At 38.1% G+C, this 18,572-nt stretch overlaps 1 protein-coding gene across 2 annotated transcripts; it reads left to right on the plus strand.

The window, feature by feature from the left end:
* The first annotated feature begins 492 nt into the window (after positions 1–492).
* LOC103138866 (proto-oncogene DBL-like) lies at positions 493–17,498 on the plus strand. Of its 2 annotated transcripts, none has more exons than XM_007553233.2 (26): positions 493–776; positions 3,520–3,654; positions 3,791–3,907; positions 4,006–4,155; positions 4,255–4,379; positions 4,511–4,625; positions 4,713–4,832; positions 6,073–6,264; positions 6,395–6,586; positions 6,653–6,833; positions 7,068–7,156; positions 7,853–7,953; positions 8,086–8,152; positions 8,285–8,400; positions 8,522–8,591; positions 8,674–8,766; positions 8,867–8,959; positions 9,673–9,798; positions 9,926–10,135; positions 10,528–10,620; positions 11,132–11,210; positions 11,453–11,498; positions 13,246–13,418; positions 13,963–14,075; positions 14,229–14,341; positions 14,444–17,498. In XM_007553233.2, the coding sequence occupies exons 1-26, from the start codon at positions 726–728 to the stop codon at positions 14,523–14,525; spliced, it is 3,042 nt and encodes a 1,013-aa protein (XP_007553295.1). In that variant the 5' UTR covers positions 493–725; the 3' UTR covers positions 14,526–17,498. The 2 variants fall into 2 exon arrangements, with proteins under 2 accessions (XP_007553295.1, XP_007553304.1); XM_007553242.2 differs by having other exon boundaries at positions 495–776; positions 13,321–13,418.
* The last annotated feature ends 1,074 nt before the right edge of the window (positions 17,499–18,572 follow it).

The raw sequence follows: 18,572 nt of genomic DNA on the forward strand, positions 1-18,572 counted from the left end.
TTCACTCTGGGATTTATAAAATTGTTTACATTCAAGGAAAAAATCCAAGAAAGAAAAGTATGTCCTTCTCAAAAATTAATGAAAAAGTATTAATAATCAAACCCGTATCAATGCTGAACAGCGTATTGAATCTAAAACTCATGCTAATGTTCAGCTAAGTTTTTATCAGCAGACATGGTGACACATTCTTGCATTTACTGCCATCTAGCGGATCCTACTAGAAATGTTCAATCAATTCTTTAAATTATTTTATGTTACAGGTTATTTGTATCTTAGCTTAATTTTAAGGTTTTTATCCAGGTCTGTCTTAAATTATGTTTCAAAAAAAGCGTGTTGAAACAAAGGGAAAGTGTTTTTTTTTGTTTGTTTTTTTAAACATTTTCTTTTTACAATTACAATTGTGTGTGGCAGGTTTTTCTATGAATTCAGTCGAGTGGCAGAGATTAGAGTTATGTTCGCAGCAGTAATAGCAGTGGAGCCGTTGTTTGCTTTAATACTAACGTAGCTGCTGTTAGTTTTGACGTCAGGTGAGTGCAGCACAACACGCCCCTCCATCCCGGTGCAGAGCAGAGGACGTCTGGTGCGCACTGAGCGCGCCGCTCGGCCCGCCCGGACACTGCAGTGGAGGTACCGAGCCATCGCTGCGGCTGCTCGCTCCCGACTCTACTTCCCTCTACAGCCGGTCCGGGTCGGGACAGAACAGGGGGGATAAACCGCTGGGAGCCATGGCCGAATCCAACATGCGGTGGGGGTTCCCCCGTCTGCGCCGGGCCGCGGTAAGCTCCGCCGGGAGGTGGGGAATGTGGGAGGCTTCAGACTGGGCGGTGAAGGATAGCTACTGCAGCAAAGAGAGATAATACTGTTTTACACTGCGACACCGACGGTGTGATGTGTTTTTAAGACGCAATGCATTTTAACACGCCTATCTCCTAGAGGCTGCGGAGTGCAGCTCAATGTCAATAAGTCTAGGTTTGGTGTAGGACAGGCCAATGACAAATGTGCTTGGATTGGACCTGAAGGTGCAAAACAAAAAGCTTTCCTGGGAGACCAAAGAAATGAATATGTCGTTAAAGCCCGGTTTGTGTATTAAGTCAAATCAGCCTCGTTGATCTTTATATACTGCACAGCTGTGCAATGCTGATGTTCTTACAAGTTTTGGTTACATCATCATGGCTGCTGGGTGAGAAAAAATAAGATTCACAATTTGAACTTAAGTTGGATTTCCTGTAAGAATGAAAGATTTCATAGATTTTGCGGACAGGTCCACATTTTATTTGTAAAGGTGTGTTTGTAGGTGGACAGTGCACTTTTAACATGTCTTTCAATATTTTTACAAATCAAACATGATAGGTTTTAATATGCATTCAGACCCCTTCATATCATTAAATACAATTCTGTTGTCACCTAATTGGTAAATAGTGCACAAGTATTTGTGTGAAGGCCTCAAAGGTTTGGTAGAGAGCAAAAGTAAGCAAAAAGCATAATGAAGACCAATGAGCTCTGCAGACAGGACAGGAGTAATGTTACAGAAACATTTACAGCAGAGAAACATTATAAAATAAAAGACCAAAAAGCATCAAGATTTTAACACAACCTATATAGAGGAGACAGCAAATGTGGAGAAAGATGCTCCGATCAGATGAGACAAACTGAACCTTTGGTAGTCATGCTAAACATTATGCGTGGCCTCATCATATTGGGGGCTTAGAGTGAATTAGAATGTGAATGGAGCTACATTAATTGTAATCCTGGATGAAGAACCTTCTGAGGATCTGTGGCAAGAATCGGAAATTAATGTGTACAAATGTCCCCTATCTAATCCAGGAAAACTTTCAAAGGCAATACTGCAGAAATTTCAGTGTCAAGATGTACAAGCGGGTAGAAATATACCCCCAAAAGAGTTGCAACTGTAATTTTAACTTCTAGAGGCTGAATACGAATACATGCTATACTTTAAACTGTTATTTGTTGATTTTTATCCTGAATGAAATCAGAGTAATGTTTACTAGTTTGCTGCTGGACTAAAATGATTTCATCTTCATGAAAATATTGATAGCAACCATAAAGAAAGAATATTTTCTTAAACACCAGTAAATAACTGTAGATATAGTAATTTTTAATTCGGTGCATGATGTCAAGTGGCTAAGATTTAATCCTCAACGTCCTGCACAAATTGTTGTGAAAATTCTCAATGTTGTTTTGTTTCAGAATAAATTATGATGAACTGGGTGAAAAAAATGCAACAATAATCAGTTCATATCTGTTCAAACTGTCTTTTTAAAGTAAAGCTAAATATGAATTCTTACAACCAGAGTTTTCAAATCAGATTTTGAGTGCTGTTAAATTCTACCTGAAGATAAGATAAAGTTTGCCTTGCAACTTCTGCTGAAATCTGAAATGTTGATTTTGAAAAAGAAAGTTCTTTAATTTCTGCAAAATCTAAAATGTACAATCTGCTACAGTTATTTTACCATAGAAAACACAGCTGTAAATGACAGTATGACAGTAACTAACCGGCATTCAGCTGCCAATTAGCTACTACAAAGTTTTACAAAAACATTGTTGAAGTTTATTACAACAAAGAAAATGTGCTTGTTTGTTGGGAGCTTGGCTTGACAGCTGAGACTGAAGGAAGATGTTTCACCAAGCAGCAGAGTGAGTAAGAAGAGCTGATTTTTAGAGGCACTGAAGTGCAACAGAAGCTGAAAGATCTGCCAGACTGACATTGAAGGATGCTGATGCTGTGTTAAGCTTCGCACTCTTCCTCTGAGTTGGCAGTCTGACTCCTGTAGCGCCGTCTCTCTGTTTCCTGCCTGCCAGAAGTAACAGAAGAAGTCACAAAAATCTGTCTGTTGCAGCAGAAACAATAATATTTTCAGAATAATTATGTCTGTAATACTTGGAATATATGGGGGTTTTTTTTATGCCTGAAATTTAAAAATTATCTGTGCTGCATGTTTGTCATTTGGCTGACACAATCAGTCTGGTGTTCTGCAATGCAAAGCATTTTTTTTTAAATTGTGAAACAAGTTGAAAGACAGAAAGATTTATATCTATTTGTATTCTCCACACAAACACTTTCTGCATCATTGCAAGAATATATGCAGCTTGAATTTCAGCTTATATTTAGCTTGTTAGATGGACTCTGAGCTGAAAGCCCACATTTAATTTCAGTGGGTCAGAAACTAAAGTTGTTGTGGGACTTGTTGGGAGGAAGAGTTGAGAAAGAATAAAAAAATTATAAAGAGACACAAACCAATTTCAAGCCCTCAGAAGCAAAATTATTTTTAAAGTCATTTTTGACATATACAGCATTTTTACAACTGTTACTTGATTTTGCTATAAATGACCTGAAAAATACATAATACTCTCATTTAGAAGATTTTTAAAAAAGTTTGTTTCTTTTGAAGCAAAAGATGTCAAAGATTTTTGCACAGTCTGACATTTTTAAGTTGTATTTTTGTATAGAATTCAGGAGTTCATGAAAGAAAGAAATGAATTACCATTTATTTCTTGTAGACTTCTTTTCCTGGCAACCTTCACTTGGTCTTGGTGCTTCGCCCCACCAGCTTGCTGAGCTCCACCCCCAGTCCATCCTCCAGCACAGATCTGGGCTTTCGCTTCAGCCAGGATGACTTCCTCCTAAAGATGCCGGTAAAAAGACTTTACCGAATATCACACAGCATGTTTTGCATGCAACACTGCATTTAGTTAACTTTCTAATTTTGTAAATGTTAGACAGCAACTAGCGAGTTGGACTCAGGGTTTATTTTTGCTCTGTGTCTTGCAGGTGGTGATGCTGCGCTCAGTGGGTGACCTGCTGCGCTACATCGATGAAAACCACCTGGCATCAGACTTTACTGCAAAGGTGGAATATTGCCAAAGCGACTGGGTCCTCCTGCGATCGGTAAATGGCTAACTGATGTTAATCCACCACAGCAAGTCATGCTCATGAAATGTCATCTGTTTTTATGCTTTTGGGTGACCATTTGTTTGTTTTTGCAGTCCATTGAGACCTTTGCAGTGACGGTGAAAGAGATCGCTCAGCTGCTGCAGGGATTCGGCTCTGAGCTGTCTGAGACCGAACTCCCAGATGAAGCTAATGCCATTGAATTCCTGCTCCACTCCCACTCACATCGATACAGACAGATGAAGGTGGCACTTCCTCACTGTCCATCCTTGTCTTTTTTTCTGTCTTTTATGCCAGATTTTTTCCTATATTTTACGTGCATGTTGTTTTTCTTGTTTTGTCAGGATGACATCCGGGGCGTGCTGAAAGAAGGACGCCTGCTGCTGTCAAACCTGGAAACAGTTAAAGCTGCAAAGAGAGAAGCTGAGGAAGAGCGGGAGATACAAGCCGACATGGAAACTGTTCAGAGGTGCTGTTCACGTGAAAAATTCCAGGATCATTTCTTAGAAATCTTTAGTTGTATTTAGATTTAGTTTGAAAATGTGAACTTTATTTAAGCAGAGAGTTTGTTTGGGAGTGTGCCTGCTGTGTGTATTTCAGGCTTCTGGCACAGCTCAGAGACATGGAGGAGGCATTTGATGGTTTCTTTGAAAAACACCACCTGAAGCTGCAGCAGTACCTCCAGCTGCTGCATTACGAAAGCAGCTTCCAGCAGGTGGGATAATTGGTGTTTGTGCTCTCACTCCCATAAAAGTCAATTTAGCCAGGGCTCTTGATTTAAACTCTTGTGGTTTGTGTGTAGATGGATGAGGTGCTGGAGCGGATCTCGGCCCAGGAGAAGGAAATCGCCCGTGTGGGAACTACAGTGGTTCAGACAGAACAGCTACTTAAAGATCTGGACAGTCTGGATAAACGAGCTCAGGTCATGAAACGCACACAAAGATTCACTTCACTCAATGTTCAGGTGCATCTCAACAAATGACAACAATATTGAAAAGTTACTGAATTCAAAAGGTGAAACTCATTTTTCAGATTAATTCAACAGAATGATGTTTTCAAGGCTATATTTATGTTAAATGTGATTTTTCTTTCACTCACACCTAATGAAGCATTGTGAGTCATAATATCACATCAGATCAATAAAAATGTTTTTTAATATAGAAATGTGGGCTTAATCAAAAATGAGATGGTATTGTTTCCCATTTTGAGCCTTTAAAGTGTAAATCAAAAGTAAATAGTCAATAGTAGTTGGATGATTCTGTCTCATTTAAAATAAAAAGATGTGGATATTGAATCTTGGGATGAAGCTGGATTATAATATCATAATGAATAGTAGTAATGTAATTTGAATAAAGAGGGATGATTTTGAACCTTTATAAAAATACATTTATGTGTAAACAAACCATTATGGCTAGGTACTTGAAAAGTTAAATGGAGATATCGGAGATTCTTTAAGAGACTCATCACACAAATTGGTAGAAAATTGGACATCAAATAAGGCTTTGGTTTTCTGAAATTTGTTGGGGAAATTTTTCAAAAATATATATATATTTTTTTTAGAATTGTGTTAATGGCTCTAATAAAGTAGCAGGAGACAAACACTTAACATCATTCTCCACCTCCTGAGCAACACTGCTCTTCCACCAACCAGACCAGAAACACAAAGACCAGGATTCCCATAATTTAAACAAAACACTTCTAGCTAAAAACTCGTGCTCACTTGGTGACTCACTTAGTGACCAAGATCATGCAGCACATTCACCACCAAACTGCCATGAAACCAGCTGCTCTTCCAGCCTTGTACTCTCCTCATCAAGTGGAATCAGTTTCCTCTGCTGTCTGTAGAAACCTAACAACAAAAATATGCTGACACTGCTGCGTGCAACATACATCATTCCAGACTATTTTTATTCTACCTTCATCTACATTGTACATTTCTTCACACTAACTATTGTCAGAGTTGGTGGGCCACAGAAAAACGAATACAAGGAGTAACACAGAAATGCTTTATTACTTTGTTCTTTAACAGAAACTTCTTGTTCGAGTGACATGACCCACAAGGTTTACGTGCTACATTTGTTCTCAAAAGAAGGAAAACTGTCAGTGAAGTTTAATGAAATGTTCACACACTGACATTGGGCGTTTAATTTGGTGTACATCAGGAGGAGATGAATCGGGCCCAGGTTGTGATCCTGCACGGCCACCAGCTGGCTGCCAACCACCACTACGCTCTGGCGCTCATCGTCCAGCGCTGCAACGAGCTGCGACATCACTGTGATGTCATCAGCACTGCCATACGCACCAAGCGGGCCTCGCTCACCCGGACACGAGACCTGCTGCGGCGCCTTGAGGAGGTAAAAATCATAAGCTGTCTCGATCTGCCAATCTTTGTTTAGTCCTTTATTTATGTTTGTTTGAAATTTGTGATATTTTCTTTGTTATTTAAGAAAAGTGTATAGTTTTTCCTTGCTCTTTTTTTGGCAGGCTCTTCGTTGGTGTGATGAGGGGGCCTATCTGCTTGCCAGCCAGATGGTGGACAAGTTCCAAACTAAAGAGGGAGCTCAGGAGGCTCTGCAGTACCTGAGCAGCCACCAGGAGAGGGCGCCGTCTGTTGTAAAAAACACCCAGGACACGCTGAGCCTGGAGTTTGAAGCTGTGCTCACACCTCAGCTGCAGGTAGCTGTTTGCTGTGCTGCTGCCTCAGTCGCAGCTACAGGATTTCACACTTTTGTCTCTTCGCAGTCCCAGATTACCATGGTGAAAGAGAAGCTGAGCTCAGTTCAGTGCATGATCAGAAACAGAGAGCAGTGTTTGAAAAAGCTTGCAGATGTGCAGGTTCGACCCATACAGCTGGTGGCGCCTCGGCCGGAACCGGATCAAACCGTACTCCGCTGCAAGTCTCCCCTCTTCTCCCCGAAACACGGTACGGGCCGCCTCAGCTGCCTCTTCAAATGTTTAGCTTCTGTTATATTTTATTTGTTTATGGCACTTTTCTTCTGGACAGCATAACACTTGAATTGTTCACCGCAGTTCATTTTGATCTGATCTGCTGCTGATGATTTTAAATGTACCATGATTTCTTTTTAATGTTGATGTTTCCACTTGCATCAGTGTTATTTCGTTTCCTCTGTGTTTATTTGTGTGGCGTTTCCTGCAGGTGTGGACTTCAATGTCTTGAACTCAAAGTTCTCATTTGATCTCCTTCCTGGCAAAAGAGCTTCAAGGAGAAACAACAGCCCGCGCAAGGTGTGTGTTCATTATGCATTGTCTATATAAGGAATATTTTTATTTCCGACTTAAGATTTTGCCCCATATTAATCCAGAAATTCATTAGAAAATCTGGTAATTATGTTTCTATATCTGCAGTATCCTGTAATACTTACCACAAATGTGAAGATGTTGAAAAAATATGTTTTTTACTGCTGTGGCCTGGTTACACACAGAAACATTAGGAAGATGCAATTTATGTTTATTTTATTGTACTTTCTTTATATTATTATTAATGATATTGAAAGAAATAATCAAATCACCAATGCCATAGTTATTACTAGCCCTAAAAAGTCCCTAAAATTCATGAAACTGCAGCAATATTTACATTTTTCTGTCAGAAATTGATTGGAAATGAGGGGTTGTTGCATGAAACATACATGTATAGCATGGTGATCCAAAGATCCTGGGAACCTGTCAAGAGTGCACTCCATCATTATGTTATTGAAATATCCAGATATTTTAAATCACAACATGGTGGATTCTACCAATAACCTGAAAACTGGTGACCAGTGTGTCTTTCAACTGCATAATGGCCCAAAACAAACGGCCAAATCTCTAGAAACGTCAGCCATCGTAGCCTCCAAAATGAAAACAAAACCTGTTTAATGTGCTGCTTCTTTCTGTGTGATTAGTGTTAAATTTCACCGTCTCACTGTGGGTGTGTTTTGTCAGATTGAGGTGATGCATGATTACCAAGGTAACCGCAGCTACCTGTATGGTCCCAACCCTGAAACTGATTCAGAAGCAGAGGACAATCCAGAGCAGGTCACACGGTAAGTGACCCCTGACACCTCAGACTTTCAAATTTGACCTCTGCTCTAACTATGTATTTGTTTAATCTGCATCTTTTTCTGCATTACATTATTTTTCTCTTTTGAATTTGTCTCTTTTTTGGACTGTTTTAGGCACATTATGAAGGAACTGATAGCTACAGAGAGGATCTATGTTGATGAACTGCTCTCTGTTCTTCTGGTGAGTTTGCATTTTTAGTTAAAGCAGCTCAAAGAAAAAATCAAGATTAGAAAAAAAATATATATTTTTGCTTTACATTTCTTGACTTAGTTTCCCATTTGTTTTGCCTGGCCTTTATTTCTGGTTTATCAGGGTTACAGGGCAGAAATGGAGGATCCCTCCATGTCTTATCTTCTTCCCTCGGCTCTTCGCTGCCAGAAAGATGTTCTGTTCGGCAACATGCCAGAGATATACCAGTTCCACAGCAGGCAAGCCTTCAGGCTCACTCACACAGATCTCACCAGCTCTCACTGAGTCGTCCTTCCGTTCCTCTCTTTTTGCTCTAATCAGATCTTCTTGCCTTTTTCTTCTCCTGGATTTTCTGTTTAGGGTCTTCCTCCATGATCTGCAGGCTTGCCTTGAAACACCAGAGAGGGTGGGGGCTTGTTTTCTGCAGCGGGTGAGTAGACAGGATGTGAGGACCGATTCAAAGTTGATCAAAAAAGCATAAACTAAGTGGAGCCTCATGTGTGCTTGAGTAGAAAGACAAATTCCAGGTGTACGAACGTTACTGCCAAAACAAACCCTGCTCTGAGCTGCTTTGGAGGCAGTGCTCGGATTCGCCGTTTTTCCAGGTAGTTACATGAAGCACACATGTGGAAACTCTCTACTCCATTTACGTTTTCATCATTAAACTCTGTCCTTTTGTCATATTTTTGTTTTTGTAACTCTCAGGAGTGCCAGAAAAAGTTGGACCACAAGTTGGGCCTGGATTCTTATCTTCTGAAACCAATCCAACGCCTCACTAAGTACCAGCTGCTGCTTAAGGTTTTAGGATCCTACAGAAATCTGTTTCACATGAATGAAAAAACAAACATTTTAGGTATACTCTGCAAAAACACCAAGTCTCAATAAGAATTTGTGTCTAGTTTCTAATGCATATATGTCAGTACACTTGAAATGAGACAAAACTAACTTATAAGTAACTTTTCAGCAATAAACAGGAGCTTATTTTAAGTAAATAATTATTTAATATTGATTAAAAAGTACCAGTTCCACTGGCAGATTATTTCACTTTTCCCAATGTCCTACAGTTTGCTGAAAAGTTACTTAGAGTTTAGTTTTGTCTTTTTTCAAGTGCACTAAGATAGTTGCTTTAGAAACTAGAGCAGAATTACTTAGTAAGATTTAGTGTTTTTGCAGCGTATTACATCAAAGGTTCGGTAATAAAAGTTAAGATAATTTGCTTTTTTCTTTGCAAGATTGTTACTGCTTGTTACATGCACTTGGTAACAAAATGATAATTTTCTGTCAGATCAAAACTCTTGGTTCCAAACTTCATTTTAATATTCATGCAAAACAAAACAAGGGACTGAGACTCTTGTAGATGTTTCTAAACAGGCACAACAATACAAACTCAAATGTAGATTCGATTTCATCAATTTGCTGCTCGGCAGACTGGCTGACAGTGATTTCCAGTTTGACTAGATTAGATTATGCAGAAGCTGCTGACATTTCCTGCTGTGTCTGCCTTTACTCAGGAGCTCTGGAAACACTGTGTGGAGGAGCGCTACCGCTGTGAACTCCAGGAGGCGCTGGATTCCATGCTGGAGCTGCTGAAGTCTGTCAACGACTCCATGCATCAGATAGCCATCACAGGATATCCGGTACCAGCAAACCAAACCAATAAATTAATTCATCTGATTTAATGCGTACTGCTGCTAAAACTAGCAAAAACATTCTTTCAGTGAGGATCTTCTTGAGCTTTAGGAGGATCTGTGTCTTGGTTTTCAGGGTGATATTAGCCAGCTGGGCCGCATAATCCTCCAGGGCAGCTTCAGTGTGTGGATCAGTCACAAACGGGCAGCGGTGCGAATGAAGGAGCTGGCCAGATTCAAACCCATGCAGCGACATCTCTTCCTCTACGATCACGCACTGCTCTTCTGCAAGCGGCGAGATGAGGACAGCCATGACAGCTTCTACAGCTTCAAGTCCTGCCTCCGAGTTAAGATCTAGCTCTCGCCCCAGGATGCAGTAAAATGATGTGTCAAAGAAATGAGGGCGATGTTGAGAGTCAAGTAGTGAGTTGGTGGGGGTCTTCTCCTAAACTTGGGTTAATATTGTAAATGAAGCTCATAGTATGACTGCAGTTTGTTTTGTGCAGCTGATTACTAATTAGATCTTGAGCAACCAGTTTGTGGATTTCCTTTATTTTCAGTCCAGAATTTAAGGATTGTTTATGTAAACTGCAAATGAAAGCCTGGCATCTTGGTAGTAACAACACTAGTTTTCCTGGTGCACATTGAGTATCAAATCTGTATTGACAATGGCAGCTAGCTCACTAAAAACCCACTGATAATATAAAGCTGTTTTATGTCATTCCTGTTTTTCTCTAGATGAGCACTGTGGTCATCACAGAAACTGTGAAAGGAGATGTCAAGAAATTTGAAATCTGCTACAGTGGCAGAGAAGTTGTTTATTTAGTTCAGGTATGTTGCTTTTGTTTGCTATTTTATATCAAGTTACATATAATTTCAGGGTAACACTTTATTTGAAGGGGTTGAATAAGACTGTCATGACACTGTCATAAACATGACATAACACCTGTCATGAACAAGAATAAGCCTTCATGAATATTTATGACTGTTGTCATAAAGCGTCATTCGGTAAATTATGACACTTTTAATACAAAGTTGACATTATTCAAAATGTCTTTGTTATGACAACTTGACATTAACCAAGAAATCATTACTGATATAAATTTGTTATAAAAGTATTACTGATTGCACTTCAAAAATTAGGTAACTTTATGTTATTAAAGATAAAGTTTAAACAGCAGTCATAAATATTCATGATGGCTTATTCATGTTCATGACAGGTGTTATGTCATGTTTATAACAGTGTCATGACAGTCTTATTCACCCCCTTCAAATAAAGTGTTACCTAATTTCAACCTTAAACTTGTTTTTCTGTGGTCTGTGTGTGTGCTGTCTGTCCTAGGCTCCCACGGTGGAGGTCAAAGTCACCTGGCTGAACGAGATTCAAAAAATACTGGCCAACCCACAGAAAATACAACAAGGTTTCTACCACTTGCATTGTTCAGTTAAAACATGTCTTAACGTGTTTTAAGCAAATGCCAGTTTTACAGTCAAACTTGCAATCTTCTATAATTTGTACATGTAAAGTAATACTTCAGAACTGTACTTATTTAGTGTTGCTGTTTCCTTACAGAGTTTTTTTCTGCTCTCCCAATTTAATGTGGTTTATAAACTCAAATTCAACCAGATGTAACCCAGGTGTGTCTGTCTTCATCTTCCTCAGATGAAGATTCTTCTCTTGCTCTCCCAGACAACCTTCTCTCTGACAGGTGACTCGCTTTTAAAGATCTCAGTCATCCAAACTGCTGGTCAGATAATTATGTACACTCATCATTGATATTAATATTATATATATTCTGATATTTTAACAGCACAATTTCATCCATCTATTTTCCAATACTATTACGACATACAACCTCTGTGATTAAAAAAATCATAGAATTTGCTGCACAAGTTTGACTTAATGCTAATTTTCTATAATATACACAGCTCTAATGGTACAGGCTCAAATATGTACATTTGCTACCTCTAGTATTTGGATAAATATCCCTCAGCAAATTGTTCTCAACCACATGCTTTTTGTAGACAGGAGTGAGTTTCTGTCATACTTCCCAGGAATATGAGACAAAAATTAAAACACATATTTTTTGTTTATTTTTTATGCCATTTTTCAAATGCCTTTTAATGAAAGTTCAGGCTCATCAGGATATGATTAGCTGTATTTCTTTATAGGTGTTTTATATTTTTGTGTATGTTAAAGTAACAGTGATTGGTGTTTGCATGCCAGCATGTTAAGGGTTTGGGGAATGTGTGTCATATTATGAAAAACATTGTTATTTCATGTCTAGGTAACCTTTTTTGTTTGTTTTATAATTTCCAACACATTTTACCAACAGATGAAAACAAACAGCATTGTTTCCATGCATGATATTATAGATTTATGTTTTACCCAAAGGCCTTCATTATCTGTTCTGTGAAATCTTCTTTAGTTATATTAATCTTGCACTTTGAGTGACGTGAGGAAAGTCCTGTGCACAAAGTTATTTAAGATAAGACATTTCTCATCTTCCAGAAAGTGAAGAAGAGACGTTTTTTGGTATGAAGATGAACTAAATTAGTTTCAAGTAAAAGTGTGAATGAGTGATATCACAAAACTAGGGAATGCGAATAATTACGCAAGTAAAAACAAAATAAATTTTGAACACAGAAAACCAACTACAATTGAACACAATATGCTATCAGTAAAAAGGTAAACAAAACAGATGATGTTTTTTCTTCAGGCCAGTTTTAAGAAGAAGCTTTAAAATTTGAGGACAGGTTGATGTCTGAAAATTTATGATGTTTATCAGTTTATTCCAGAGATGTGGAGCATAAAATAGAAAGACAGTTCAACAAAATTCTGCATTCATCGAGTCATTTAAAACATTCTGGGGATCTCAAAGACCAGGATTGAAATAATTTATGCAGAATAATAAACTACAGCCTATCACTATAGTACCTAGTCTTTTAGATTGCTTGGAGGAGACTCTGTCTTGAAAGACCTTTTGGCTTTTTGATTAGAGACCATTTTTAAATACCTTATTTCTGCTTTATGTAGGAAATGGGTGAACTTCATTTAATCAGAAGTATTTTTCTACTCACAGTTTTTTTTTTCTCTCAATTCACTGGATTTGAACGTACCATTCCCACCCATCTGCTACTTAAAGCAAGTTAAACTATACTTTGGGTTATTTGCAAATGAAATACATATACCTGACCTTTCTCATGTGTTTGTGTAGAATTTTGTTTAAATAAAATAACAATTCCATATATTGCAGCACTCTAAGATGTCTGTGTTTGAACGCAGTTCGAAATCAGAGGCTGAAATATATGTTGTTGCAAAATGAGTGGAATGCAGAGTGAACCTCCAGAATGTGGCTGAGGTTTGACCTTGGTTTCTGTGACACGGTGGATGTTTGTTTGCCTGTCCTGTTTGCTCGTGTCTGTGTTTCTGTGGCCATGCGTTGTTTTTCTTAGCACATCAGAGATGTGTGTGTCGTGGGGCGCCGCGCCGGTGGGAGGCTGCTCAGCGTGTCTTCCTGTTCCTCACAGTTCCTCAGCATCAAGCCACGCCCACAAGTACAGAGGGGAGGAGTCGACGCATTCAAGCCCCGCCCACTCCGACCCTGTGGTTCACTCGCCTCGACGTAGTGAGTTGGAAAACTGCAATATCAAAGTGAAAACTGAATTTTACAAAATAATGACATCTAAATAAGTCTTTGTATGAATATCACCTTCTTTAAAGTGACAGACCTAATTCAACAAAGTTGCATCTACTTAGTACTGACTTAGTAGATGGGGAATATATATGCAATCACTTATTTTATGTTATTTTCTTTTTGTAGAAATCAGTTTTAACTTTTTTGTCAAAAAAGCCAAATTTTGCTGATCACGATTGATTTGTTGAACCAATAAAAAAGGTAAATGATTTTTCATAGGCACTCTAATAGCTGAACAGCATGCTAAGCAAGAGTAGCTTCATCATCTTCTCTGAGATGTCTGTCTTTTGTATTATTGTAAAGTCTTCTTACAAGCACTTCAAAAAAAGAAAAGTGCTTCTTTCTGTCTGTCCCAGCTCAACAGTTCATTCAGGTCCATCTCTGATCTTTGGTGTTATAAATTTCTGAGGTTTATGTCGTTTCTGTACAGTGTTTCTGGTTTAAAAGTGCAGCAGCTTGGGTTTCGTCTTTTCAGGTTGGCCTGCTCCTGCTCACTCTGTGGCGATCTGCGAGGGCCTGGAGGACTGGGGTGCAACAGACCTCTCTGCCTTATCCGACTCAGATGAGGAGGATCAGCCCTCCCCACTGGTAAACTTTCCTAAAGGGCTGGGAACAAACAAATTATATGTTGTTATGTGGATAAAATGTCATATGATTTAATCACCTACATACAGAAAACAACAAAGCCCAGCTTCCCTTTGGTGTTGGAATAAATCTATATATTTAATTTCTTATGTTCAGGTGGCGGGCAGGTACAGGGTCATGGTAGAAAGCAGCATGGCCAGCTCTGATGACATCATCTTTAACTGCGGCGATGTCATCCAGCTGCTTTATGAGGATTCGTCAGGAGTGTGGTAAACAGAATTCAAATTATAATGCATTCATGGATATTGATTGTCTAAAGAACACAAATCTTAAATGTTTGTTGTGGTCTGACGTGCCGTTTGTAATTTTAGGATGGTGAAGAATATCAGTCGTGGTGAAGAAGGTCGAGTTCAGCCTGAGGACTTGCACAGGATTCTGGGAGAGAGCTGCTGAGAGCCAATCAAAAGCCAGAAAACTCACATCATCCATTCATTTCCTAAACAAATGCAGGCATCTGATTCAGTCAAGTCAGACTGAAACACTCCATCAGCCGCTTATTCGACTTGAAAGAGGCGTGACAGAAGCTGTGTACTACAGGACAGACCTCAGAGGAATGTAAACATTGAAAGCACATACAAGCCATTTTTATCTACTTGCTCTAGCAAAGATGCAGAAGAATGTTTGGACTGGACTGGTTTGGTGGGTCCTCCGCATACTTCCTATATGGACTTTTTTTTGGATGTTGTATAAATAATATTTTCTTATGACATATTTAAAAAACACAAGCAGATAATTATGTACATATCATCTGTGTGCCAAACAGCAAAGCTGATCACTGCAGCTTCTTTTTGTGACATGTTTTTGAATGGGACCTGCATCCTGTAATATTATGGGATGTCTTCTGCAAAGAAGTTGCCACATTAGCTTTGCCCCTCTATTCAGCCATATGTGTTATCTGAGAAGCTCTATGACTTTTTTAGTCCATTCACAAAACATACAAAGCAAGATTGTGGGGATGCAGCTGTGGCAGATCTTCCATGCTGCTGGTCTCTGATCAAACTTAGCACCTCATCACATCCACACCAGCAGTCTGTTCTGCCGCTGCTCTGACTTTACCTAGAAGGCTAGGCTTGCTCCATAGCAATAAATAACAACATCATTGAACAGAGTGATCAGTATGCTTTGGGTTCCCTGTGAAATATAAAGTGCGGATACCTCAAAATGTTTTCAGGAAAGTAGGGTAAGGCTAAGGTGCAAGCAGCTGTTTGTATGGTTCATTTTACTCAGTTTTAATTGTAAAAGTGCAACTTATAAAGAAGAACATCAGAGTTCATAACCTCAGTTTGCATTTTGTGATTACGATTTCTTCTGGTTGCACATCTCTAGATATGCATACAGATCATTGAACAGAAAGGTAGTCATGCAGTAAGATCAGCTTTGACGTCAACCTGAGAGGAGGTTTTGAAAATTTGTTGTAACACAATTTCTTGTCAATGAAGGCAAGCTAAAAAAAAAAGGTAGTGATCATCTTCCTGCTGCATTTACCTGGCACAAAGAGGACACAACAACCAAGAGGTTGTCTTAATTTCTTTTAGGCACCATTATACTTTTCCCACTTCTTGTTGACATTTTGTTGCATGTAAAAAATTACATCTTCACAGCTCAATGTTTTATAATGACAGGCAATGAGTTTTGTTTCTGCGGGTTAACAAATAATAAGATAAACTGACAAAACTTTGGCAGAGAGTAAAGCCACAAGATCATTTATCGGAGTAGGCTCTCATACAGGTGCACATTAGCAAAATCTTGATCTTTGTACAATCTGCATCTATGTCAGTGGTTCTTCCTTCATCTTAAAAATATCAAATAAAAGGATGACGTTTTGCATGCATTTGCGCATGCTAACCATGAAGACAATTTGCAGATGTTTTATTGTAATTCATGGTCATATACATAGATGCATTCTGAGGAAAAGATTGATTTATTACAGTAAAACTTCTAAGGGATGATGATGGGCAAGTTTAACTTTATTCAGTTTTGTTTAGTAATCTGTGATATTATGCATTCTGCCAATCAGGAACCATTCAGTAAGAGAGAAACGTTATTCACAACACAACATTTCTCATATTATACCATGTGAACAAAGAAGGGAGGAAAGTAAACCTAATGCTACAATACTGGTCAGTAATCTAGAAGAACTGGAAAAGAATACAAGAAAATAGACTAATGCTCAAAATTAATGTAACTCCCATCTTTTTGTATTTGTCCTCCATTCGTTCTCTGTTTCTGCTTTATTCTTCAGGCCTTTTAATTCATGTGTTGTTCCTTTTCAAACTTTATTATTTGATTGCTGCTTATTAATGTATTCTGAGTAATCACAAATGTATTTGTTCCTTGTTGGGCTTTGCTGCTACAACATATGTAACCTATTCATGAAATGTTTCTTGTCCTCCTAACATTCTTCTGTCAAGCTCAGTGTTTTATTGTTTTCCTTGTGGCTCTGTGTGGACAAATACCTCTATAGATTTGCACTTACCTTTAGCTTTATGTTTGCCTCCTCTGCTGTTTTACACACACAGAACTGTGTTTAGTGTCGGTTATAATTGTAAAAAAAAAAGTATGTAACCAAAGATGAATGGGAGTTGACATGATGAAGAAACAGACAGACGGTTTACTGCCTCTGTAAAAACTGCCAGGACCGACTTTTCCATATTGTCACGGATCTCGTCTAACTCATGGTTTTTCACAGTAAAAGTGTAAAAGGTGGGCACTAAAACACTGCCACTTATAGAAACATGACACTTTTTGAGACGGCTAAATTCAAATGTGAATATGTAAATACAAAGATTATTACTAGTTTAGCATCTAAAATGTATCTAAATAGATAACTTAGGCAGTCAAAAACTATCAACTGACTTAAACAGATAGGCTAAAAATACACAATATTAATGATATACTAAAAAAATATATACTAAAAAAAAAGTAACCCTCCCAGTAGTACCAAATTTAAGATTAACTTCACCAGTAAAACTAGATTTAATCTCTCTGTATTTAACACCTACAGTTGTACTGTAGCTACTTCTTTGTGAGATTTTTCAGACCAACTCAGAAGTTAGAAACGATTTTGTTCTGTCAGGCTTCATGAACTTGAACTTGTTTGCTGCATTTGCTCACTTTGCACTTTTTTTCTATCCTGTGAAACATTGAAGAAGATTGTATTATAATGCACAATGCCTGTAATTGTTTTGCAAAATGTAAGCACATGGTTATTTCATTTGATTCCACCTGGTTGATGTGTCTAAGCCTAAGGGGTTTATTTCAACTCCTCTTCTGATGTTATGGGTCTTTGCAGAAAAACTCAACTTCATAAAATCACACAAAGATGTTTTAATTTCTTATTGCCTAATAAAACATAATCTCAGCGTTCTTTTGTTGAACTTTTAATTCCTTTATTGAGATGCAGTGGTTTATTGTCAGAGCTGCTACGTCTGGGGCCACAATGTGCCCAATGAATCAACCACAGCTACAGTCTTAAAAAATAGATTTAAATCAACGCTTAGTTTTATTCTTTGACTCCATCACATGATTTTTGGATTGGGATGTTTTGCGTTATAGTTAATTTCTAGTCTTATTTTTAAAACCGTATTCTTATTGTTTACACTTTTCATGTCTTCATCTGCACCTCACTGATTTTTAGGTTCCTTCTGCTTTGATTCGATTAAAAAAACTGCTTCCTATTTTCTTCATCACTGATGTACAGAATACAACACTTACTTATAAAACCCCTGTTTTGCTCGCATATGAAATAATTATTTAGCTGGGAAGATTGTCAAACAGAACATTGATCAATGTAGAGCTACCTTAATGTCAAGATGACCGTAACATTTATCTTAAAGGCATTTTGAAGGTTGCTACTCATTAAAACATGCCCGATTAATATGGAATTTTATGCAAGATAGATGAATTCATTTTAAGGCTGTTTACACACAAAGGTTCACATTTATAACATTAAATAAGAAAAATAGCAAATAAATTAGCAAAAATAATTAATTGAAATCTATTTTAGAAGTTAAATATTTCAATATTTAAATCAGGCAGACCGAAGAAGGTCAAGGGAGTGGGACCCCCACCTTGGCCCAGCACAGTCTCCAAAAAGCCATAAAGCGGTTCCAGAAAAATTGAATGAAAAGCTTGATGGGATCATTTTCTTCAAGGTGAGCCTCAGGCCAATGCAGACACAGAAACACTGCTTCCTTGTCGAAGAAATTTTGAGAACATCTGATGAGCTGCTTGTGGATAAAAGGGAAGTCGTGAAATAAAGAAAAACAAATATAACCAGTTATAAATATACGTTTTACAAGAAAAATCACAGTAGAGATGCAAAAAATATCCTCAAAACATGGCTAAATTTTGCATGCGCATTTATTGTAGATTCATAGAAGAGTTTTTGTTCGCAATCTAGAAGTGGAAATGTTCAGNAAAATATCCTCAAAACATGGC

This window comes from Poecilia formosa, unplaced genomic scaffold, assembly GCF_000485575.1.
Source record: "Poecilia formosa unplaced genomic scaffold, Poecilia_formosa-5.1.2 Scaffold3, whole genome shotgun sequence".
NCBI lineage: Eukaryota > Metazoa > Chordata > Actinopteri > Cyprinodontiformes > Poeciliidae > Poecilia > Poecilia formosa.